This window comes from Manis javanica, chromosome 2 (genome assembly GCF_040802235.1).
Source record: "Manis javanica isolate MJ-LG chromosome 2, MJ_LKY, whole genome shotgun sequence".
Classification (NCBI taxonomy): Eukaryota; Metazoa; Chordata; class Mammalia; order Pholidota; family Manidae; genus Manis; species Manis javanica.
The window spans coordinates 94,212,896-94,235,757 of NC_133157.1; the positions used below are offsets into that span (position 1 = coordinate 94,212,896).

The following is a 22,862-nucleotide window of genomic DNA, read 5'->3' on the forward strand; positions in this document are numbered from 1 at the left end:
CAGGCCAAAATCTCTTGAACATAAGCATGAGCAATTTTTTTGGACATATCTCCTTGGGCAATGGAACCAAAAGAAAAAATGAAAAACTGAGGCTACATCAAATTAAAAATGTCTATAGAGCAATGGACAGTGTCAACAAAACAAAAATGAAACCTACAGTATGTGGGAATAAATTCATAAATGATTTATTGGATAAGGGGCTAACATCCAAAATATATAAAGAACTCATGGGACTCAACACCAAAATAAATAAATAATAATCTGAGTAAAAAATGGACAGAGGACCTGAACAGACATTTTTTTCCAAAGAAATACAATGCCAACAGGCACATAAAGAGATGCTCCACATCACTAATCATCAGGGAAATGCAAATCAAAATCATACACCAGTTATATCACCTCACACCAGTTAGAATGGACACTATTCAAATGGCAAGAAATAACAAGTGTTGGTGAGGATGTGATGAAGGAACCTTACCACATTGCTGGGAATGTAAATTGGTGCAGCCACTGTGGAAAGTAGTATGGAGGTTCATCAAAAAATTAAAAATAGAAGCACCATACAACTCACTGACTCCAGTTCTAGGAATTTACCCAAAGAAAACAAAGTCTCTGATTTTGAAAGATATATATACCTCTATGTTTATTGCTGCATTATTTACAATAGCCAAGATATGGAAACAACCAGTGTCTGTCATGGATGAGTGTATAAAGAAGATGGGGTACTTAGACATGATGGAATATTATTCAGCCCTGAAAAAGAAAGGCATTCTGCCATTTCTGACAACATGGATGGACCTAGAGGGTATTATGCTAAGTGAAATAAGAGGGGTGGAGAAAAAGAAATACCATATAATTTCACTTTTATGTGGAATCTCAAAACCAAACAAAACTAAACAGCAGTGGACTCAGACACTGAGAGGTGAATACTGGTTACCATGGGGGAGAGTTTGGGGTAGGTTGGTGAGTGGGTGAGTGGGATAAAACAGAAAAGTCTCAATCATAATAAGTTGGTCATCGAGTGAAAGTGCAGCATGGAGATTATACTCAATGGTTCTGTAACATCTTCTTATGTTGACAGACAGTAACTGCACCAGTTGGGGTGAGGATTTAATAATGTGTGTAACTACTGAATCACTGTGTTGTATACTTGAAACCAATACAATATTGTATATTAGCTATACTTCAATAAAAAATGCATTTTAAAAATTAGGATAGAAATAAACCAAGTAGAGAGTATAAAAACAACAGAAAAATCAACTAAGTGATGGATTTTTGAATGATAAGCAAATTCAACAGACCCTTAGCTAGACTAATTAAGAAGATAGGAGAAGGCAAAAATCACTAAAATCAAACATGAAAGAGGAGGCATTACAAGTGATGCCTCAGAAATAAAATGGAGACTGTCTCCTTATCTAATTTCAGTCTCTTGGGAGAGTTGGGGAGCTGCCAGAGGCCCCCACCTCTGATATCTGGTGCAAATGAAGAGAAAGAGAGCAGGTTGCCCTGGGGTTCCCACAGCATGGGCTCCTGTGGGTGCATTGTGTCCACATGGCAGGCCTGGTGGGTGGCACAAAAGTGATCCAAACATCCCTCAGAGATGAACAGAGGGAGTGACTCTGTGTGCAGGGAATAGAGAGCATCTGGGCCACATACTGAATTCCCTGAAATGGGTTTAAAAACAGCGTGCCCAGGAAGATGGGAGAGAACATGATCAAGGTGCCTTCTGATAATAAAATGGAGTTTGTTTTTGGCACATGACTGAGACCCTCATTCATAGTGACTACATGCTCAGCGTGCAGCATTTTACTAATTGTTTGCACAGCTCACTTTAAAGCTCTGATTCTGGGGAGTTACCATTTCATTGTTTTATCTTCCAAAAACTGCAGAATTCCAAGCACACATAGGTATTCATGAGTTCTTGTCAAAATACTTGAATCAATTACCTTCTTGTGAGCCAGTGTGAAATGGGGAGGTGGCCTGGAACTATGTCACCGTTTGGTTTGCATAGAAACTCACAGAACATGGGACTAAATGCTCTACAGAGGCTCTTCGAAGGGACCTTTGGAATGTGTGCCAGAGGAATAACTGAAAAAAGACATGGTTAAACAGGGAAAGGTATTGGGCCAAGATAAGGGTGCTGAAATTTCCAAGGTAGCCAACTTGTTTATTACAGAGAAAAAAAGCAGAGGTGAAGAGTGAAGGGATGGTGTACAAGGTGTGATTCTGGGCGGCATGGTGGAAAGTGGAGTAGAATCTATGAGAACGGATTTCATGCGCCCACCGAGGCCGGAGGATTGGCCTTCTACGTCGTTTGTGGAGCCTGTCCCCTCATGACATGCCTTTCCTCTCTGCTCAGCCCCCCCAGGAGACCCTGATGCCTGAGCATCCCCCAGCGCCACAGCCCGCTTCAGCAAGAAAGGGAGGGCCCCCTCTAGACAACGGCTGTCTGCAGGCTCTGTCCAGAAAGTGGGCTGGTGCTGCAGAGGGCACAGGTAGCCAACTTGTTTATTACAGAGAAAAAAAGCAGAGGTGAAGATTGAAGGGATGGTGTACAAGGTGTGATTCTGGGCGGCATGGTGGAAAGTGGAGTAGAATCTATGAGAACGGATGTGTCCCCTCACCCCTCCAGGTCAACAGGATCATCCAACAGCTGCGGTGCCTCCTGGAGGAGCTGGAAGTCCCAGGCTGGCTCTGGGTTACTGGGATTTCCCCATGACTCCACGGCCTCTCAGGGGCTGACTCTGGCGAGGTAGGAGGACTCTGAAGCCAGGCCACGTGGAGCCGGCCGGGGGCTCCAGCCCTGGGTGCTGGACCTGCACCGGGATCCACACCCACCTGAGCTCACTGTCCTCACAGAGCGACGGGTGACGTGGGACACCTCCTGAACTCTGTGGGGAGCCGACAAGCTACAGGAGGCACAGCGCCTGCTGGAGGAGCATCGTAACCTGGAAGGGAGACAGGGACATGGCCTTTCACGAAGAATCTGCTTCACCTCTGACCCGTGCCTCCCGGAGTCGCCCCTTGTACACAGTCCCAGCAAACGTCAAGTCTGCTTTGTTTTTCTCTAATAAGCTTGGCCATGATGAGAATTTAGACATTTCACTATTGGTCCCAGTGGACCTCCCTCTGTCCTTTCCAAGACAGCATGCAAACCCTCACCCACCTTGTTTCAGTCCCCCCAGCCTGCCACATGGGGCTCCCCAGGGAGGGACCAGCAGAGTGGCCATGAGGGGACACATGTGGACCAGTCCTTGGCACTGCCGACTAGGCATGGGCAGGCGAGGGAGGCAGATGGCAAGGTCAGAGGCTGACCGGTGGGGCCTGTGGGAGTTGGGAAGGGGTAGCCCTCACTTTCTACAGCTCCAAGCAGAAGGCCAGGACACCTGTGGGTCCCGATGGAGCAGGGCCCCACTGAGGGACACACCGCCGCTGGACCCACAGGGCCAGGAGGGAATCGGAACTCAGAACCTGGAGAGACGATGCTGGCCAGGAGGGAAGGCAGGGCCTCCACCGTCAGCTCCTGCCCCTCATTCTGTGCTCACCTCCCTCTTCTGAGGAAGGTTGTACACTGCTATACCATGTGGTCAGGGTCACCATCCCAGAAGGGCCAAGGAGGACCAACCGGGACATGCATTCTCTCAGCCCTGGGTGCAGAACTCAGCCTGCTGCCCCTGCAGCCCCCATGTGCTTGTCTGCATCAGTTGTGGTGCCTTAGTAGGAAGACACTCAAAATCAAAGCACCATCCACACCTACTCAATGAGGGTCCAGCCCTGGGGGGAGGCGATGGGACAGCAGCGTGGGCAACGTTGAAATGCAAAGGCCCCGAGGCCAGCCTCTCAGGCCACAGCTACATGGGGCCTCCTACCTCAGTGGACGAGACGCTCCTGCACAGAAATCCCCCAGAGAGACAAGGTACCCTCCCCCACCCCCGCCCAATCTCCTTTCCGAGTGCCCCGATTCTCCTCCCAGCCCGATGCCCTCTCTGTGCTGAGGGAAGAGGGACTGCCCACCAGCCCACACATTTCATGCGCCCACCGAGGCCGGAGGATTGGCCTTCTACGTCGGTTGTGGAGCCTGTCCCCTCATGACATGCCTTTCCTCTCTGCTCAGCCCCCCCAGGAGACCCTGATGCCTGAGCATCCCCCAGCGCCCCAGCCCGCTTCAGCGAGAAAAGGAGGGCCCCCTCTAGACAACGGCTGTCTGCAGGCTCTGTCCAGAAAGTGGGCTGGTGCTGCAGAGGGCACAGGGCCAAAGCAGCTGCCATCCTTAGACGTTTGGGGTCCTGTTATGACGCTGTGTCCTGGGGACTCCCAAAAGCGGCCTCCCGGAGAGCAGGGGGTGGCGGGGAGGTGTTATGGGGGCGGTGGGCTCTCGGGAGCCATCTGGAGAATGCACGTGAATGTGGAGGGGGAATGGGGACGTCATCGCCTTGGGTCCCGGAGCCCGGGACATTCTTGCTTTCGGCGTCCCTTCCCATGGAGAAGCCCGGATGCCACTAGGGGCAGAGACCCAGAGCATTTTGTGACCAAACAGCCTTTATTTGCATTTGCGTACAAGGCCCAAATGGGCGGACCCCCCCTCACCGCCCCACACCTTTCCCACCACCCTCTTATCCCACCCCCCAACCAGCCACCCCCAGGGGCCCCGCCCTCCCGCCTCTCCCACCCCACCCTCCCTGTCCCACAGCAGCCAGGATCAGGACTGGGATGTGGAGGAGCCCGAAGCTGCCCTGGAGGGCCGGCTCCTCCCTATTGGCTGCAGGGCCGCTTGCTACCCTTCCCTGTGACGAAAGGGTCCCCCCTTCTCTTCTGGGGCTGTGAGGGGCGGCCCAGCCCCAGAGCCAAGGCTGGTCCCCCAGCGACCCCGAGGCTGGCCCCTGGCAGGGGTGTCTTCCCAGCAGGGGCCGGGCCTGCACACGGGGCCCGACTGCTGGCCTTGCCAGCTGGAGGGCCGGCGGGGCTGAGGCCCGGCTTCTGGGGAGAGCGGGCCTGGGGTACTCCAGGGCGGAGGAGGTCTGAGCCCGGAGTAGGACTCTGGGGCAGTCCCCAGGATGGCAGCGTGTGCTGAGAGGCCAGGAGGAAGGCCAGGCTGGGGAGCTCCTCCTCGCCCTCACTGGGCCTGCCCGTGGGCCCCAGGGGCTCCCAAGCAGGACAGGTCTCTCCCGGAGCAGCGGCGAGCCTGGGCCCCAGGCTGGGGGAAGTGCGGCACCGAGCCTGGGGGACAGGGGGCCGCCAGCCAGCCTTCAGGGGAGGGGGCTCCTGGCGTCCTGAAGAGGCAGCGAAGGCTTCGGGCCTGGACACGCCAGCATCTCCTCGGCTGTGCGCCTGGCGCTGCCCGCAACCAGCCTCTGGTGGGCAGGCTTGGTCGCTGGCCCCTAGCTGGGGGCCGTGGCCGGCCTCAGACCCAGAAGGCCTTGAGTCCAGTCGGGGTGTGCCGTGACTCGGGGGGGCCTGCACACCCTCCTCCTGCTTCAGTTCCAGGAGTCGCTTCTCCTCCAGCTGCGAGAAGGGAGGGCACCGTGAGGCGGCCCGAGAGGGCAGCAGGTGCCTCGCCAACGACAGCCGCTGCGGCTCTCCTGCCAACCTCACCCCCCAGCTTGGTGCCCCGGCCTGCGTCCTCCCGCTCCTCCTCGGCTCCCCCCATCCTCTCCCTGCCGTCCTCCTGCTCGGCCCCCACCCTCAGAGAGGCCCTCCCTGCCACTTCTGCCATGCAACGCAGGGGGACGGTCAGGAAGGAATCCTATCCTGGGGTCCCCTGCCCTGGCACACCCGGGGTGCCCCTCCCTCTAAAGGCTCACCTGTTTCCTTCCCTTTCCCAGCTCACCTGTGCCAAGGACAGTCCTTCCTCCTGCTCCAGCTCCTCAGCGAGGGCCACGAGATCCAGCTCGGCCTCCGGGCAGGGCAACTCCGCCAGGAAGCGTGGGTGCAGCACTGCGTCCGCCTGGCCCAGAAGGAAGAGGCTGTGAGCATCCTTGGAGGGAATCCCTTCGGCACCCAGAGGACCCGGAGGGCAAGGGTAAAGCAGAGACCAGCCCCAGCCTCCACAACAAGGGGGTGTTGGAAAGACGTGGTCACGGTCCCCGACCACAGGCACACATGCACACGCAAAGCATATACACACGTATATGTGTGCATGCCACTCACCCCACAAGAGACGTGCATGCAAACATATGCACAGCCACACAAGTACATATACAGGTACCTATGCACACACACGCACACACAAGCATGCACACCAACACCCCGCAGAACCCTGGCTCACCTGTGTTACCCCTGTACAACACGCAGACACACACACACGTTTACTCAGCTACATATGCACATGCACCATCACACACACACACACACACACACACACCCCAGAGCTCAGGAATAAGAAACAACAACACCAGCTACATGGGCACCACCCCAACCTGGGTGGTGGGAGTGCCGCTCCCCGAAATCCTGTAGCACCCGGGCCACGGCCAGCCTACCTTGTTGAGAAAGTCTCCCTGGGCACAAAGCTCATTGATGTAGGTCAGGAGACCCGGGTCTGGATAGACGCCCTCCTCTCCCTGTGGCGGCCTGGAGCTATCCTCCCCTCGTTCTCTGCCGGGCAGCCCCTGAGCTGGGCCGCTGGGACCCAGAAGCCCCTCCATGATCTCCAGGGCCTCTGCCACGGCCTCGAGGTTGATCTCCGGCGGCGCCTTGGTGTGCGGGCTCCGCCGGCATCGCGGTGGCTGGGCGGTGGCGGGCTGGGCCGCGGCGCCGGGCTTCTCGCGGATGCGTGCTGAGGAGGGTGCAGGGAAGGAGTGTGGGTGGCCCGGCCGCACCTCCCCAGCACTAAGCGTGCTCAGGAAGGACCGAGCTCGCAGACATTCCCGTAGGGGATCATGGCCCGCTGCTCCGAAAGGAACCAAGGTGTGGAAGGGGTCACAGGGCCTCCGAGGGCTTCATGCTGGGGAGGGAGGCCCGCCCTCCTCCCAGTCCCTGGCCCCTTCCAGCACCCCCTGTGGGTCTCTGATCAGGGCAGAGGGGGGTGGCCATTTCCTTAACCTTGGCCCTTTCCCGTCGGGACCAAGGGAGACCCCACGCTACTGGTGGCTTCGAGGTCACTGCCCAATGCCCCAGGGGTTGAGAAGGACCATGTTGGGTACCGCAGCTTTCCCAAGCTCCCACTGCCTCTGGTCTTTGGCTCCGGGGGAACACGGTGGCATACCTCGCTTCTGGCCCCGCTCTGGGGCTGAGGGCGCCCGATTAACAGGCCTGAGGGGTGCTGGAGGAGGCACGCCCTGTGCCGCCTTCATCCACTGTGCGTTCTGACATTGCCTCGCCTCCTCGGTCTCGAACTCCATGAACCTGGGGCGAGGGAGGCACGGACCCCTGAGGAGGAGGCCTCCCGGGCCCAGGCAGGGAAGCAGTCAATGGAGAGGTCAGATGACAAGGGCATGGGGTGTCATGGCCCTGGCCATGGTGGGGAGGCAGGCTGCCTGGGGCACCCGAACCCATGTACAGCCCCAGGGCCAGTGCCTGTATCCCCCCCCCCTCAATGTCCTGAGACCTTCATGTCTAGACAGAAACGGTCAGGGTCTGGCCATGTGAGGCTCTGGGGCAGGGGAAAAGAGTAGCCAGCCTCCCAAAGTGGGGGGCATGCTTCCAGAGGGGAACAGGTCTTCATCCGGCCCTTGGCCCGGGGCCCTGACTCACCTTCCCGCCATCTCATAGTAGATGCTGCGCTCTGACTTGCTTAGACAATGCCACTCCTGCACGCCCCGCTGAAGGCCCTCCTCCAGGGTCATGGTGGGGTTCCGGCGGGCCAGGGTCCGAAGCACGGGGCTGTAATTCGCCCACTGGGGTCAGTCACCGTCTGCAGCCCGGAACCTGCCCACCCCACCTCACACTGTGGAGCCCGTATCCCCAGCACAGAGGACTAAGCCCAGGAGGAGACCGGCAGGGTCTTGGCGGTAGAGGCCAGCCTTCCCGGCCACTGTGGTCACCACCTGACTCCACAAGCCTCCGCCATGGACTGTGCCCGCCCGTGCCCTCACACCGCAGCTGCCCACTGTGGCCTGGAGTGCGGGGCTGCTCCTCAAATTGGCCCTTTCCGGCTAACAACGACAGGCGTCCAATGGGCGAGCACAGGCCACGCCGTCAGACACCCTGCCTGGACAGCCCAAGGCGCGTGCTCTGCAGGCCTCTGAATGCAGTGGAGTGGCCAGTCAGGAGGGGCCCGGCCATGGTGGGGCTACCCTACTCTGGGCTCCGAGTGTGCCGCCCCCCCACCCTGCACCAGTCCCCCCTGCCTGTCCCGGCCTGGACCCTGCACCCAGGAGGGCAGCTGGGCAGAGAGCTGTCTCCTGCGCCCTGGGGTCCCCCGCCTCCCTGAAGGGATGCCCAGGCATCATCCCCTCAGCCACGTGTTAAAAGGGGACAGAGCCCGGAGAGCACAGCCTCCAACCCTGGGCCTGCCGGCCAGGGGCCCCACTGTGAGCCCGCAGCGAGCCTGTTGTGAGCATTGCGGCCAGAGGCCGGCTGACTCACAGGGGCCGCCCGCGAGATGCGGCCTGAAGGAGGTCAGCACCAGAAGTGACCGCCTCCCGACAACCAGCCCGGTCAGAGCGAGGACGACACGGCCCTTGATCCAGGCTGGACACAGTGGCTTCCCCGCCGGACGACACTCACATGAGGAAGCAGGACAGTGCCCCCGCATCGGGACTCTGGGGCAGGTGCCTGCGGGCCAGGCGCGTGCAGTGCTGCCGGCGCCGGAACTTTTCGTTCATGCTGGTGCGGTGGCAGGCGTTCCCGGGCGAGGCGGTGGGCTGCGAGCAGGCCGCGCCGCTGTTCCTAGCAGCCCCAGGTGGACGAGGCCTGGCCATCGCTGGGAGCTCGCCGGAGGCCAGCTGGGCAGCTGGCACTGCAGCTCGAGGTGGACGGTGCAGGGACCAGCCTCCATCGCTAGCCTGGGTGCTCCAGGCAGGAGGGGCGGGCAGGATGGTCGTCACTCCCGAGGCCGCCAGGAACTGGGGCACAGGACACACAGCACCCCCACAGAGGGCCCCAGGAGTGCTCCCATGGAGAGGCGCCTGAGTCACGACAAAGGTCTGAGGCTGGGGAGCCTGCACGGGCCTCTGTTCCGGCCAGACGTGCGCAGTGACGTTGCCGGCCCCAGGCCAGCCTGGGCCACAGCTGGCCTGTCCTGCCACCAACGGCGTGCTGGGGAAAGCCGGCAGCACCAGGGTGCTTCCTGGGGGCAACACTGGGCCCAGGAGGTTCGGTGGGTGCTGCTGCCAGGGGGTCCAGTGTGGCGGGCCGAGGACGGGAGGGGCTGACGGCAGCACTGTGAAAGACGACACGAAGGTGCCAAGGTTGACGGTTCCCTGCGGGCCCGGCACCGGAAACGCTGTCAAGACAGGAGAGGTGCTGAGAGAATCTGTCCTGGGAAGGGTGCCCGGGACTCAGGGGCCGGTCTGCTGGTGGAACCGGGCAGGGCACAGCTGTCCGCAGGGGACAGTCAGGCCCCGACCAGCTGAGACCATTCCCCTGTAAATGTTTGCCACACCCGGGCCCCCGGCCCGCTCTGCCAAGAAGAGACCTCCCAGCAAGTGCTGCGTTTGTGCCACCAGGCCCTGGCCTCATGGCTGTCTCCACACAAGACTTGCAGACACCTACCTGCGGGGACGACCCTGACCAGAGCCCGTGAGCGGCAGGGCACTCATCCCCCAGGTATGGTCCGGGACCTGGGGCCTTGAGACCCGGCAGTGTCTAAAACACCAGGGACAACGCCCCTCTGCTTTGCGGTGCCCGTGCCCACATAAATCCCTCTCTTTCTTGCCTGACACAGCACACCAACGCACTTGAAATGTCCCTCTGCACAGGAAAGGCCCCGGGACCCTGACTGACATAACCCATCCAGAACCACCCACAGCACACCCTTAACATGGGCCAGGGTCCCTGCCAACGCTCAGGAGCTCCACTCCCAGGAGAGGGTCAGTGGAGGAGGTCTCGTGTGCCCTGAATTCTGTCACTCGACAACCAGTGCGAGCTGCAGAGCCTGGGGAAGGGCTGGGAATGGAGGGCAGAGGGCAGTCAGGGGAGGATCCCTCCACTTTGGAAAGGAACCAGCACGTGTAGATGTCCCACGGGACAGGGAACCATACTCCATGTCCACTATCATCCCTGCGTTAGTGACTCGCACACAAGCAAACGCCTTATCTCAAAGGTGAAACGCAAAGCTCAAGTATGTGAGACACTGGACAGGAGGAAGGAAGTGGCTCTGCAGAACGGAGTCTCCTCACAGGGAGAAGGATTCAGGATGACTCAGGAGCCCCAGCCCTATCCTGCTGGCATCACCCGGCTGCCCTGTCCCCGTTGAGCCCAACAACAGCCCGCTGCCCTGAGGAGAAGAGCTCTGGCTGGAGGGAGGGCGGGAGGTCTGGGCTCCGGCAGCCAGGGGACACTGTGGCCTTGCTCGTGGAGATGGCATGTGCCTGAAGACTTGGCCACAGATAGGGCCCCTGGACAATTTTCTGGCTCAGGCCAAGTCTCTCACCTCTCCTAGCGCACTGTGGGGTCTGGTAAAGTGCAGTTCAGATCCCTTGGGAGGACATCGTGAGGCCAGCCCTGTGCCCAGGAGGGTGACTCAGGGCTGGGCTTTCCCGGGAACCTCCACCCCGTGCCGCCACAACAGCCTCCCCAAACGCAGGGTCCACGGCGCGTCTCCTTTCTAGAAAGCAGCAGCGTGGGGGCGGCAGTCCCTTCTCCCTGCCTAGGGCGCTTCCCTTGTGTCACCTGACCCACCTCCAGAAGCCACCTCCCCAGGGCTTCCTCAGCTTTCCAGATTCCCCCCCGCCCCCACCTCCCAGGTGAGATACCCTGGGGCCCAGAGCTCTCTCCCCCCTTGACGGTCTAACCACTGTGCCCGGAAACAGTCAAGTTTGAATCCCAGGGACCGGTGGGCGGTGGCCCCTGAAACCCTGCCACCCAGCCTTCAGGCCTTACCTCCTCCTGAACTCATCCCCACAGGCTGAGATCCGACCGCAGCTGCTTGGCCGTTCCACCTGGGGAACCGAGTCCAGGACCAGAGAGCAGGCTCCTCCACCAACTGCTCAGGATCCCACTCAGGCAGGGCAAGTTTGAATGTAAACAGGCCTAGAATGTAGGGGCCCAAGACACTCTGCAGTGGGGGAGGGGCAGAGGGCAGGCGGGCTGGGGGCACGAGGAAGCAGGAGCCATTCCACGGGCACTCTGGCAGGTGGGCAAGAACACAGGTGCTCTTCCAGCTGACAGCGCCACACCCTCGGTGGGTGCCTCTCTTGGCCGCTTACAAATCGTTTTTCGGGCTCACAGCACCAAGGTCCTAGCTGATGTTCCCGCTACTTTCATTCTGTGACCATCGACCTAGTTTGCGGCCGGGGCCCCACTGCTTCCTACTGCCCGTCACTGACTTCCACAGAGGCTAGGCTTTCTGAACCCATGGCAACAGGTGCTCTGATGAGCACACAGGTACTCATGGCCACGGGCAGCCCTGCGTTTGAAATGGGGATGTCCGTGCAGCCGCGGCCTGTTCGGGGCACTGTGCCCATCGCGCTTCGGGAAGCTGCCCGTGCGTCCCCAGGGCTGTGTGTGGAGGCCCTGCAGACCCCATCCAGGCCCCCGTTGCTGGAAAGCCCCAGCCCATCAAAGAAAGGCCCTGCAGCCTCCACGTCCAACACCAGAAATTCCTCCTTTGCGTTTCTTGGAACATCACCCTCCTGCTAAATATGCTTTTTACCTTTTCAATGGTTTTAATGGACTATCTCACACAAGTAAGACCTTCGCATGATTCACAGTCCATTGTAAACGCGGAAAGTACAGTGGCGAGTCCTCCTCCCGCCTCTTTCCCAGCAGCCCAGATCTCTGTCCACCGGGAACCAGTGTCATCTGATTGTGCAGATCTTCTCAGACATGTGCTATGTGGCCAAAGGCAAGTGCATTCTCCTCTTATTTTTCAAATGCTTTCAGTTTTCTCTTCTGGTGAAAATTCATTTAGGTTCTGATATATTTGCAGATATTTACAGCCTTGCAAGCAAGTCACAGTGAGCTTTATTTTACAGAACTCCTGCTGGGGATGGAAAAAAGAACAACTTGCAGACATCTCCCAGGACTTGGGTTTTTATCATGGGAAACCTTAGATGACTTTCACCAAGGAACTTCATATTCAGAGGGATGATGAAGCAAAGCATGGTACTGAGACACTCACGAAAGGCAGGCTTCCCTCTTGCTTCCTCCACCAATTGTGGACAAGATTCTCCCTCACGGCTTTCATGTAGGATTTGCTTGTTCTTCTCAGGACCACCGACTGGAAAACTGCATTGTGGAAAAATTGTCTCGTCCCAATTCCACACCCCTTTTTATATGACTCCATCAAAAAGCCTAGGCTCCAGAAGCAGATAGAATTGTTAGCCCAAATGTGTTTGGAAACACCAGCCATGCAAGGGGGGAGATGACAGTCCTCTGCACTCTGATTTCTGACCATTCCTGCAGGAAGGCCAGGGGCGGGTGTCCTTCGAGCAAACCAGCAAACCAAAATCTCCAGACGTGCGTCTCAGGCCTTAGCGGACAGAGGATCTTCCTCCCAGTCAGGGAGGAGCAGCAGAATGGGGAGATCACGTGTGCACACAAGGTTTTAGTGTGGTAGGTGAAGCTGCGGGGTTGAGACCCGGTACCCACCTTGCAACAGGCCGCACGGGTGTGTGGAGCTTCTGGGAATGCATTACAAACTCAAGTCCCAAAGTGGCTTCTGCTGCCCGTCTTTTTCATTGCCAGCTCCAATGCTGCAAAATTCCCTCGGAAGAGGAGGGGAGTGAAGCTACTCCTACCCTGCCTGCTATGCAACTTCAGTTGGCCCCTTGGCCCGTGTGGATCCAGGTCAGAGGCGCCATGCTCACGGAGGAGGGTGTGCCTGCCACCCCTCCACCCGGAGGCGTGCTCAGGGGGAAACCTGCATGCACTCAGCAGGTGCCGTGAAGGGGACACGTAGTGCAGCAGGCCCGCGGAAGAAGCCCGAGTGGTTCCCGGGTGGGTCTAGAGCTCTGAGCCAGGAGTGTTCTCTGAGAGTTATTTTTAAGTTTTAGGTACTAGTCCGTTGTGAGACGTATGTTTTGGAAATGTTTGCTCCCAGTCTGTAACTGGTCTTTCCATCTTGTTAAGGCGATCACTGGCAGAGCAAATGTTTTTACTATCCATGAGGTCTGGCGGGAAGCTCCCGCCAGTCTCTCGGGAGGGCCGCCCCTGGACTCGGGGGCGGGGCGCGAACCTAGGGAGGCAGCCCGCTGCCCGTGAGGCCTGTGAGACAGGACGGCTGCGAGGCAGCCAGCCCGCGGTGCGCGGGCCGCCGAGCGCAGGGTGCGGGCTGGGGCTGCGCAGTCCACAGGCGGCGGAAAGGAGGCCCGGCTCCGAGGCCCCGGGACCCTGAAGCCGGGTCCTGCCAGCCGCGGCCTCCCGCTTCGCCTCGCGCGTCGCGCGCACGCGCGCCACACGCCCAGGGAGCGGGCCCCGGGCGCGCGGACCAGCGGCTCCAACGGCTCCCAGGGTCCCTTGCGGCGGACCGCTCGGGCTGCGCACGAGCGCGCGGGGCGGGGCCAACGGCCGAGCGGCCGGTCGGGGGTCCGCGGCGGCTAGCCCCGCCCTGCGGGGAGGGGGCGTGGCCGCCGCGTCCTCGCGGCGGGGGGTGGGTGGGCGGGGCCGGGGCCGCTGCCTGGGGGCGGGGACGCGCGGGCGGCTGCCGGCCTCCAGCAGCTCGCGGGCTCTCGGCGCGGAGCTGCAGCGGCCCCGGCTGATGACTCAGAAAAAGAAGGGTTCGTAGCAGATGATCATGGACAGCTATGTGCCAACAAATTGGATGACCTGGAAGAAACGGATAAGTTCTTAGAAGCGTGATCCACCAAAACTGAATCAAGCTCAAGTAGAAAGTCTGAACACACCAACAGCAAATGAGAGTGAATCAATTTTTAAAAACCTCCCCAAACAGCAAAGTTCAAGATGGCATGGCTTCACTGGTGAACTCTACCGAACACTTAAAGAGAAATGTAAAAAGTCCTTAAATGGTTCCAAAAAACTGGATAGGAGGGAGCACTTACAAACTCATTTAGATGACCGGCATTACCTGATACTGAAGCTAGACAGGACAATACAATACAATAAAATTACAGGCCAATATCCCTGATAAGCATACATGGAAAAATCCTCAACAAAATTGTAGCAAATCAAATTCAACACCACATTAAAAGGATCATACACAATGATCGAGTAAGATTTATTCCTGGGACATAAGGACAGTTCAACACACCCAAATGAATGTGACACACTGAATTAACAAAAGGAAGGAATAAAATAAGCTATCTCAATCGATGCAGAAATGGGACTTGAGAAAATTCAGCACCCCTTGCACGGTAGAAACTCTCAACAAATTGGGTGTAGAAGGAATGTACTTCAACACAATAAAGGCATACACGAAAAACCCACAACAAACGTGCTCACTGATGAAAAACTGAAATCTTTTCTTCTAACGTTAGGCACAAGGCAAAGGTGCCCACCCTCACTGTTTCTATTCAATAGCCCCGAAAGGCCCAGTCAGGGGAGTTAGGGGAGAGAAAGAAATAAAAGGCATCCAAATCAGAAAAGAAGTAAAACGATCTCTGCTCATGCATGTCATGATCATACATGTAGAAAACCCTAAAGTGTCAACAGCAAAAACTCTTAGAACTCATAAGCCAATTCGGCAAACTTGCAGCATACAAAGTCAACATATAGAAAGCAGTCATGTGTCTAAACAAAAGCACCAAATTACCCTATTCACAGAGGGTCCAGCCCTGGGGGGAGGCGATGGGACAGCACCGTGGGCATCGTTGAAATGCAAAGGCCCCGAGGCCAGCCTCTCAGGCCACAGCTACATGGGGCCTCCTACCTCAGTGGACGAGACGCTCCTGCACAGAAATCCCCCAGAGAGACAAGGTACCCTCCCCCACCCCCGCCCAATCTCCTTTCCGAGTGCCCCGATTCTCCTCCCAGCCCGATGCCCTCTCTGTGCTGAGGGAAGAGGGACTGCCCACCAGCCCACACATTTCATGCGCCCACCGAGGCCGGAGGATTGGCCTTCTACGTCGGTTGTGGAGCCTGTCCCCTCATGACATGCCTTTCCTCTCTGCTCAGCCCCCCCAGGAGACCCTGATGCCTGAGCATCCCCCAGCGCCCCAGCCCGCTTCAGCGAGAAAAGGAGGGCCCCCTCTAGACAACGGCTGTCTGCAGGCTCTGTCCAGAAAGTGGGCTGGTGCTGCAGAGGGCACAGGGCCAAAGCAGCTGCCATCCTTAGACGTTTGGGGTCCTGTGATGACGCTGTGTCCTGGGGACTCCCAAAAGCGGCCTCCCGGAGAGCAGGGGGGGGGCGGGGGGGGCTATGGGGGCGGTGGGCTCTCGGGAGCCATCTGGAGAATGCACGTGAATGTGGAGGGGGAATGGGGACGTCATCGCCTTGGGTCCCGGAGCCCGGGACATTCTTGCTTTCGGCGTCCCTTCCCATGGAGAAGCCCGGATGCCACTAGGGGCAGAGACCCAGAGCATTTTGTGACAAAACAGCCTTTATTTGCATTTGCGTACAAGGCCCAAATGGGCGGACCCCCCCTCACCGCCCCACACCTTTCCCACCACCCTCTTATCCCACCCCCCAACCAGCCACCCCCAGGGGCCCCGCCCTCCCGCCTCTCCCACCCCACCCTCCCTGTCCCTCAGCAGCCAGGATCAGGACTGGGATGTGGAGGAGCCCGAAGCTGCCCTGGAGGGCCGGCTCCTCCCTATTGGCTGCAGGGCCGCTTGCTACCCTTCCCTGTGACGAAAGGGTCCCCCCTTCTCTTCTGGGGCTGTGAGGGGCGGCCCAGCCCCAGAGCCAAGGCTGGTCCCCCAGCGACCCCGAGGCTGGCCCCTGGCAGGGGTGTCTTCCCAGCAGGGGCCGGGCCTGCACACGGGGCCCGACTGCTGGCCTTGCCAGCTGGAGGGCCGGCGGGGCTGAGGCCCGGCTTCTGGGGAGAGCGGGCCTGGGGTACTCCAGGGCGGAGGAGGTCTGAGCCCGGAGTAGGACTCTGGGGCAGTCCCCAGGATGGCAGCGTGTGCTGAGAGGCCAGGAGGAAGGCCAGGCTGGGGAGCTCCTCCTCGCCCTCACTGGGCCTGCCCGTGGGCCCCAGGGGCTCCCAAGCAGGACAGGTCTCTCCCGGAGCAGCGGCGAGCCTGGGCCCCAGGCTGGGGGAAGTGCGGCACCGAGCCTGGGGGACAGGGGGCCGCCAGCCAGCCTTCAGGGGAGGGGGCTCCTGGCGTCCTGAAGAGGCAGCGAAGGCTTCGGGCCTGGACACGCCAGCATCTCCTCGGCTGTGCGCCTGGCGCTGCCCGCAACCAGCCTCTGGTGGGCAGGCTTGGTCGCTGGCCCCTAGCTGGGGGCCGTGGCCGGCCTCAGACCCAGAAGGCCTTGAGTCCAGTCGGGGTGTGCCGTGACTCGGGGGGGCCTGCACACCCTCCTCCTGCTTCAGTTCCAGGAGTCGCTTCTCCTCCAGCTGCGAGAAGGGAGGGCACCGTGAGGCGGCCCGAGAGGGCAGCAGGTGCCTCGCCAACGACAGCCGCTGCGGCTCTCCTGCCAACCTCACCCCCCAGCTTGGTGCCCCGGCCTGCGTCCTCCCTCTCCTCCTCGGCTCCCCCCATCCTCTCCCTGCCGTCCTCCTGCCCGGCCCCCACCCTCAGAGAGGCCCTCCCTGCCACTTCTGCCATGCAACGCAGGGGGACGGTCAGGAAGGAATCCTATCCTGGGGTCCCCTGCCCTGGCACACCCGGGGTGCCCCTCCCTCTAAAGGCTCACCTGTTTCCTTCCCTTTCCCAGCTCACCTGTGCCAAGGACAGTCCTTCCTCCTGCTCCAGCTCCTCAGCGAGGGCCACGAGATCCAGCTCGGCCTCCGGGCAGGGCAACTCCGCCAGGAAGCGTGGGTGCAGCACTGCGTCCGCCTGGCCCAGAAGGAAGAGGCTGTGAGCATCCTTGGAGGGAATCCCTTCGGCACCCAGAGGACCCGGAGGGCAAGGGTAAAGCAGAGACCAGCCCCAGCCTCCACAACAAGGGGGTGTTGGAAAGACGTGGTCACGGTCCCCGACCACAGGCACACATGCACACGCAAAGCATATACACACGTATATGTGTGCATGCCACTCACCCCACAAGAGACGTGCATGCAAACATATGCACAGCCACACAAGTACATATACAGGTACCTATGCACACACACGCACACACAAGCATGCACACCAACACCCCGCAGAACCCTGGCTCACCTGTGTTACCCCTGTACAACACGCAGACACACACACACGTTTACTCAGCTACATATGCACATGCACCATCACACACACACACACACACACACACCCCAGAGCTCAGGAATAAGAAACAACAACACCAGCTACATGGGCACCACCCCAACCTGGGTGGTGGGAGTGCCGCTCCCCGAAATCCTGTAGCACCCGGGCCACGGCCAGCCTACCTTGTTGAGAAAGTCTCCCTGGGCACAAAGCTCATTGATGTAGGTCAGGAGACCCGGGTCTGGATAGACGCCCTCCTCTCCCTGTGGCGGCCTGGAGCTATCCTCCCCTCGTTCTCTGCCGGGCAGCCCCTGAGCTGGGCCGCTGGGACCCAGAAGCCCCTCCATGATCTCCAGGGCCTCTGCCACGGCCTCGAGGTTGATCTCCGGCGGCGCCTTGGTGTGCGGGCTCCGCCGGCATCGCGGTGGCTGGGCGGTGGCGGGCTGGGCCGCGGCGCCGGGCTTCTCGCGGATGCGTGCTGAGGAGGGTGCAGGGAAGGAGTGTGGGTGGCCCGGCCGCACCTCCCCAGCACTAAGCGTGCTCAGGAAGGACCGAGCTCGCAGACATTCCCGTAGGGGATCATGGCCCGCTGCTCCGAAAGGAACCAAGGTGTGGAAGGGGTCACAGGGCCTCCGAGGGCTTCATGCTGGGGAGGGAGGCCCGCCCTCCTCCCAGTCCCCGGCCCCTTCCAGCACCCCCTGTGGGTCTCTGATCAGGGCAGAGGGGGGTGGCCATTTCCTTAACCTTGGCCCTTTCCCGTCGGGACCAAGGGAGACCCCACGCTACTGGTGGCTTCGAGGTCACTGCCCAATGCCCCAGGGGTTGAGAAGGACCATGTTGGGTACCGCGGCCTTCCCAGGCTCCCTCTGCCTCTGGCCTTTGGCTCCGGGGGAACACGGTGGCATACCTCGCTTCTGGCCCCGCTCTGGGGCTGAGGGCGCCCGATTAACAGGCCTGAGGGGTGCTGGAGGAGGCACGCCCTGTGCCGCCTTCATCCACTGTGCATTCTGACATTGCCTCGCCTCCTCGGCCTCGAACTCCATGAACCTGGGGCGAGGGAGGCACGGACCCCTGAGGAGGAGGCCTCCCGGGCCCAGGCAGGGAAGCAGTCAATGGAGAGGTCAGACGACAAGGGCATGGGGTGTCATGGCCCTGGCCATGGTGGGGAGGCAGGCTGCCTGGGGCACCCGAACCCATGTACAGCCCCAGGGCCAGTGCCTGTATCCCCCCCCCCTCAATGTCCTGAGACCTTCATGTCTAGACAGAAACGGTCAGGGTCTGGCCATGTGAGGCTCTGGGGCAGGGGAAAAGAGTAGCCAGCCTCCCAAAGTGGGGGGCATGCTTCCAGAGGGGAACAGGTCTTCATCCGGCCCTTGGCCCGGGGCCCTGACTCACCTTCCCGCCATCTCATAGTAGATGCTGCGCTCTGACTTGCTTAGACAATGCCACTCCTGCACGCCCCGCTGAAGGCCCTCCTCCAGGGTCATGGTGGGGTTCCGGCGGGCCAGGGTCCGAAGCACGGGGCTGTAATTCGCCCACTGGGGTCAGTCACCGTCTGCAGCCCGGAACCTGCCCACCCCACCTCACACTGTGGAGCCCGTATCCCCAGCACAGAGGACTAAGCCCAGGAGGAGACCGGCAGGGTCTTGGCGGTAGAGGCCAGCCTTCCCGGCCACTGTGGTCACCACCTGACTCCACAAGCCTCCGCCATGGACTGTGCCCGCCCGTGCCCTCACACCGCAGCTGCCCACTGTGGCCTGGAGTGCGGGGCTGCTCCTCAAATTGGCCCTTTCCGGCTAACAACGACAGGCGTCCAATGGGCGAGCACAGGCCACGCCGTCAGACACCCTGCCTGGACAGCCCAAGGCGCGTGCTCTGCAGGCCTCTGAATGCAGTGGAGTGGCCAGTCAGGAGGGGCCCGGCCATGGTGGGGCTACCCTACTCTGGGCTCCGAGTGTGCCGCCCCCCCACCCTGCACCAGTCCCCCCTGCCTGTCCCGGCCTGGACCCTGCACCCAGGAGGGCAGCTGGGCAGAGAGCTGTCTCCTGCGCCCTGGGGTCCCCCGCCTCCCTGAAGGGATGCCCAGGCATCATCCCCTCAGTCACGTGTTAAAAGGGGACAGAGCCCGGAGAGCACAGCCTCCAACCCTGGGCCTGCCGGCCAGGGGCCCCACTGTGAGCCCGCAGCGAGCCTGTGGTGAGCATTGCGGCCAGAGGCCGGCTGGCTCACAGGGGCCGCCCGCGAGATGCGGCCTGAAGGAGGTCAGCACCAGAAGTGACCGCCTCCCGACAACCAGCCCGGTCAGAGCGAGGACGACACGGCCCTTGATCCAGGCTGGACACAGTGGCTTCCCCGCCGGACGACACTCACATGAGGAAGCAGGACAGTGCCCCCGCATCGGGACTCTGGGGCAGGTGCCTGCGGGCCAGGCGCGTGCAGTGCTGCCAGCGCCGGAACTTTTCGTTCATGCTGGTGCGGTGGCAGGCGTTCCCGGGCGAGGCGGTGGGCTGCGAGCAGGCCGCGCCGCTGTTCCTAGCAGCCCCAGGTGGACGAGGCCTGGCCATCGCTGGGAGCTCGCCGGAGGCCAGCTGGGCAGCTGGCACTGCAGCTCGAGGTGGACGGTGCAGGGACCAGCCTCCATCGCTAGCCTGGGTGCTCCAGGCAGGAGGGGCGGGCAGGATGGTCGTCACTCCCGAGGCCGCCAGGAACTGGGGCACAGGACACACAGCACCCCCACAGAGGGCCCCAGGAGTGCTCCCATGGAGAGGCGCCTGAGTCACGACAAAGGTCTGAGGCTGGGGAGCCTGCACGGGCCTCTGTTCCGGCCAGACGTGCGCAGTGACGTTGCCGGCCCCAGGCCAGCCTGGGCCACAGCTGGCCTGTCCTGCCACCAACGGCGTGCTGGGGAAAGCCGGCAGCACCAGGGTGCTTCCTGGGGGCAACACTGGGCCCAGGAGGTTCGGTGGGTGCTGCTGCCAGGGGGTCCAGTGTGGCGGGCCGAGGACGGGAGGGGCTGACGGCAGCACTGTGAAAGACGACACGAAGGTGCCAAGGTTGACGGTTCCCTGCGGGCCCGGCACCGGAAACGCTGTCAAGACAGGAGAGGTGCTGAGAGAATCTGTCCTGGGAAGGGTGCCCGGGACTCAGGGGCCGGTCTGCTGGTGGAACCGGGCAGGGCACAGCTGTCCGCAGGGGACAGTCAGGCCCCGACCAGCTGAGACCATTCCCCTGGAAATGTTTGCCCCACCCGGGCCCCCGGCCCGCTCTGCCAAGAAGAGACCTCCCAGCAAGTGCTGCGTTTGTGCCACCAGGCCCTGGCCTCATGGCTGTCTCCACACAAGACTTGCAGACACCTACCTGCGGGGACGACCCTGACCAGAGCCCGTGAGCGGCAGGGCACTCATCCCCCAGGTATGGTCCGGGACCTGGGGCCTTGAGACCCGGCAGTGTCTAAAACACCAGGGCCCACGCCCCTCTGCTTTGCGGTGCCCGTGCCCACATAAATCCCTCTCTTTCTTGCCTGACACAGCACACCAACGCACTTGAAATGTCCCTCTGCACAGGAAAGGCCCCGGGACCCTGACTGACATAACCCATCCAGAACCACCCACAGCACACCCTTAACATGGGCCAGGGTCCCTGCCACCGCTCAGGAGCTCCATTCCCAGGAGAGGGTCAGTGGAGGAGGTCTCGTGTGCCCTGAATTCTGTCACTCGACAACCAGTGCGAGCTGCAGAGCCTGGGGAAGGGCTGGGAATGGAGGGCAGAGGGCAGTCAGGGGAGGATCCCTCCACTTTGGAAAGGAACCAGCACGTGTAGATGTCCCACGGGACAGGGAACCATACTCCATGTCCACTATCATCCCTGCGTTAGTGACTCGCACACAAGCAAACGCCTTATCTCAAAGGTGAAACGCAAAGCTCAAGTATGTGAGACACTGGACAGGAGGAAGGAAGTGGCTCTGCAGAACGGAGTCTCCTCACAGGGAGAAGGATTCAGGATGACTCAGGAGCCCCAGCCCTATCCTGCTGGCATCACCCGGCTGCCCTGTCCCCGTTGAGCCCAACAACAGCCCGCTGCCCTGAGGAGAAGAGCTCTGGCTGGAGGGAGGGCGGGAGGTCTGGGCTCCGGCAGCCAGGGGACACTGTGGCCTTGCTCGTGGAGAGGACATGTGCCTGAAGACTTGGCCACAGATAGGGCCCCTGGACAATTTTCTGGCTCAGGCCAAGTCTCTCACCTCTCCTAGCGCACTGTGGGGTCTGGTAAAGTGCAGTTCAGATCCCTTGGGAGGACATCGTGAGGCCAGCCCTGTGCCCAGGAGGGTGACTCAGGGCTGGGCTTTCCCGGGAACCTCCACCCCGTGCCGCCACAACAGCCTCCCCAAACGCAGGGTCCACGGCGCGTCTCCTTTCTAGAAAGCAGCAGCGTGGGGGCGGCAGTCCCTTCTCCCTGCCTAGGGCGCTTCCCTTGTGTCACCTGACCCACCTCCAGAAGCCACCTCCCCAGGGCTTCCTCAGCTTTCCAGATTCCCCCCCGCCCCCACCTCCCAGGTGAGATACCCTGGGGCCCAGAGCTCTCTCCCCCCTTGACGGTCTAACCACTGTGCCCGGAAACAGTCAAGTTTGAATCCCAGGGACCGGTGGGCGGTGGCCCCTGAAACCCTGCCACCCAGCCTTCAGGCCTTACCTCCTCCTGAACTCATCCCCACAGGCTGAGATCCGACCGCAGCTGCTTGGCCGTTCCACCTGGGGAACCGAGTCCAGGACCAGAGAGCAGGCTCCTCCACCAACTGCTCAGGATCCCACTCAGGCAGGGCAAGTTTGAATGTAAACAGGCCTAGAATGTAGGGGCCCAAGACACTCTGCAGTGGGGGAGGGGCAGAGGGCAGGCGGGCTGGGGGCACGAGGAAGCAGGAGCCATTCCACGGGCACTCTGGCAGGTGGGCAAGAACACAGGTGCTCTTCCAGCTGACAGCGCCACACCCTCGGTGGGTGCCTCTCTTGGCCGCTTACAAATCGTTTTTCGGGCTCACAGCACCAAGGTCCTAGCTGATGTTCCCGCTACTTTCATTCTGTGACCATCGACCTAGTTTGCGGCCGGGGCCCCACTGCTTCCTACTGCCCGTCACTGACTTCCACGGAGGCTAGGCTTTCTGAACCCATGGCAACAGGTGCTCTGATGAGCACACAGGTACTCATGGCCACGGGCAGCCCTGCGTTTGAAATGGGGATGTCCGTGCAGCCGCGGCCTGTTCGGGGCACTGTGCCCATCGCGCTTCGGGAAGCTGCCCGTGCGTCCCCAGGGCTGTGTGTGGAGGCCCTGCAGACCCCATCCAGGCCCCCGTTGCTGGAAAGCCCCAGCCCATCAAAGAAAGGCCCTGCAGCCTCCACGTCCAACACCAGAAATTCCTCCTTTGCGTTTCTTGGAACATCACCCTCCTGCTAAATATGCTTTTTACCTTTTCAATGGTTTTAATGGACTATCTCACACAAGTAAGACCTTCGCATGATTCA

The 22,862-nt window shown here is 60.4% G+C and overlaps 2 protein-coding genes across 2 annotated transcripts; both read right to left on the minus strand.

Annotated features, from left to right (window-relative positions):
- Positions 1–2,620: 2,620 nt before the first annotated feature.
- On the minus strand, positions 2,621–11,564 carry LOC140845568 (NUT family member 2B-like). The gene is made up of 9 exons (XM_073220069.1): positions 11,427–11,564; positions 8,665–9,359; positions 7,690–7,818; positions 7,109–7,341; positions 6,477–6,883; positions 5,828–5,944; positions 5,213–5,502; positions 2,849–2,948; positions 2,621–2,674 (listed from the first exon to the last, which is right to left on the minus strand). The coding sequence occupies exons 1-9, from the start codon at positions 11,562–11,564 to the stop codon at positions 2,621–2,623; spliced, it is 2,163 nt and encodes a 720-aa protein (XP_073076170.1).
- A 1,293-nt stretch (positions 11,565–12,857) lies between these two features.
- LOC140845569 (NUT family member 2G-like) lies at positions 12,858–22,619 on the minus strand. The gene is made up of 9 exons (XM_073220071.1): positions 22,482–22,619; positions 19,720–20,414; positions 18,745–18,873; positions 18,257–18,396; positions 17,532–17,938; positions 16,885–17,001; positions 16,270–16,559; positions 13,200–13,780; positions 12,858–12,961 (listed from the first exon to the last, which is right to left on the minus strand). Exons 1-9 carry the CDS (start codon positions 22,617–22,619, stop codon positions 12,858–12,860), a joined length of 2,601 nt encoding a protein of 866 aa, XP_073076172.1.
- Between the last annotated feature and the right edge of the window lie 243 nt (positions 22,620–22,862).

What these genes read in the sequence shown, in the direction of transcription:
- LOC140845568 (XM_073220069.1), bottom strand. Translation starts at nt 11,564, where the DNA reads ATGGGCACAGTGCCCCGAACAGGCCGCGGCTGCACGGACATCCCCATT. An exon ending in GGTCCTTCTCAACCCCTGGG is followed by an intron (nt 6,884 to 7,108) that starts GCATTGGGCAGT and finishes CTTTCGGAGCAG; the next exon opens with CGGGCCATGATCCCCTACGG. An exon ending in CCCCCTGTCCCCCAGGCTCG is followed by an intron (nt 2,949 to 5,212) that starts GTGCCGCACTTC and finishes TCTCCCTTCCAG; the next exon opens with GTTACGATGCTCCTCCAGCA.
- LOC140845569 (XM_073220071.1), bottom strand. Translation starts at nt 22,619, where the DNA reads ATGGGCACAGTGCCCCGAACAGGCCGCGGCTGCACGGACATCCCCATT. An exon ending in TACTATGAGATGGCGGGAAG is followed by an intron (nt 18,397 to 18,744) that starts GTGAGTCAGGGC and finishes CCCTCGCCCCAG; the next exon opens with GTTCATGGAGTTCGAGGCCG. An exon ending in CCCCCTGTCCCCCAGGCTCG is followed by an intron (nt 13,781 to 16,269) that starts GTGCCGCACTTC and finishes GGGCCGCTGCAG; the next exon opens with CTCCGCGCCGAGAGCCCGCG.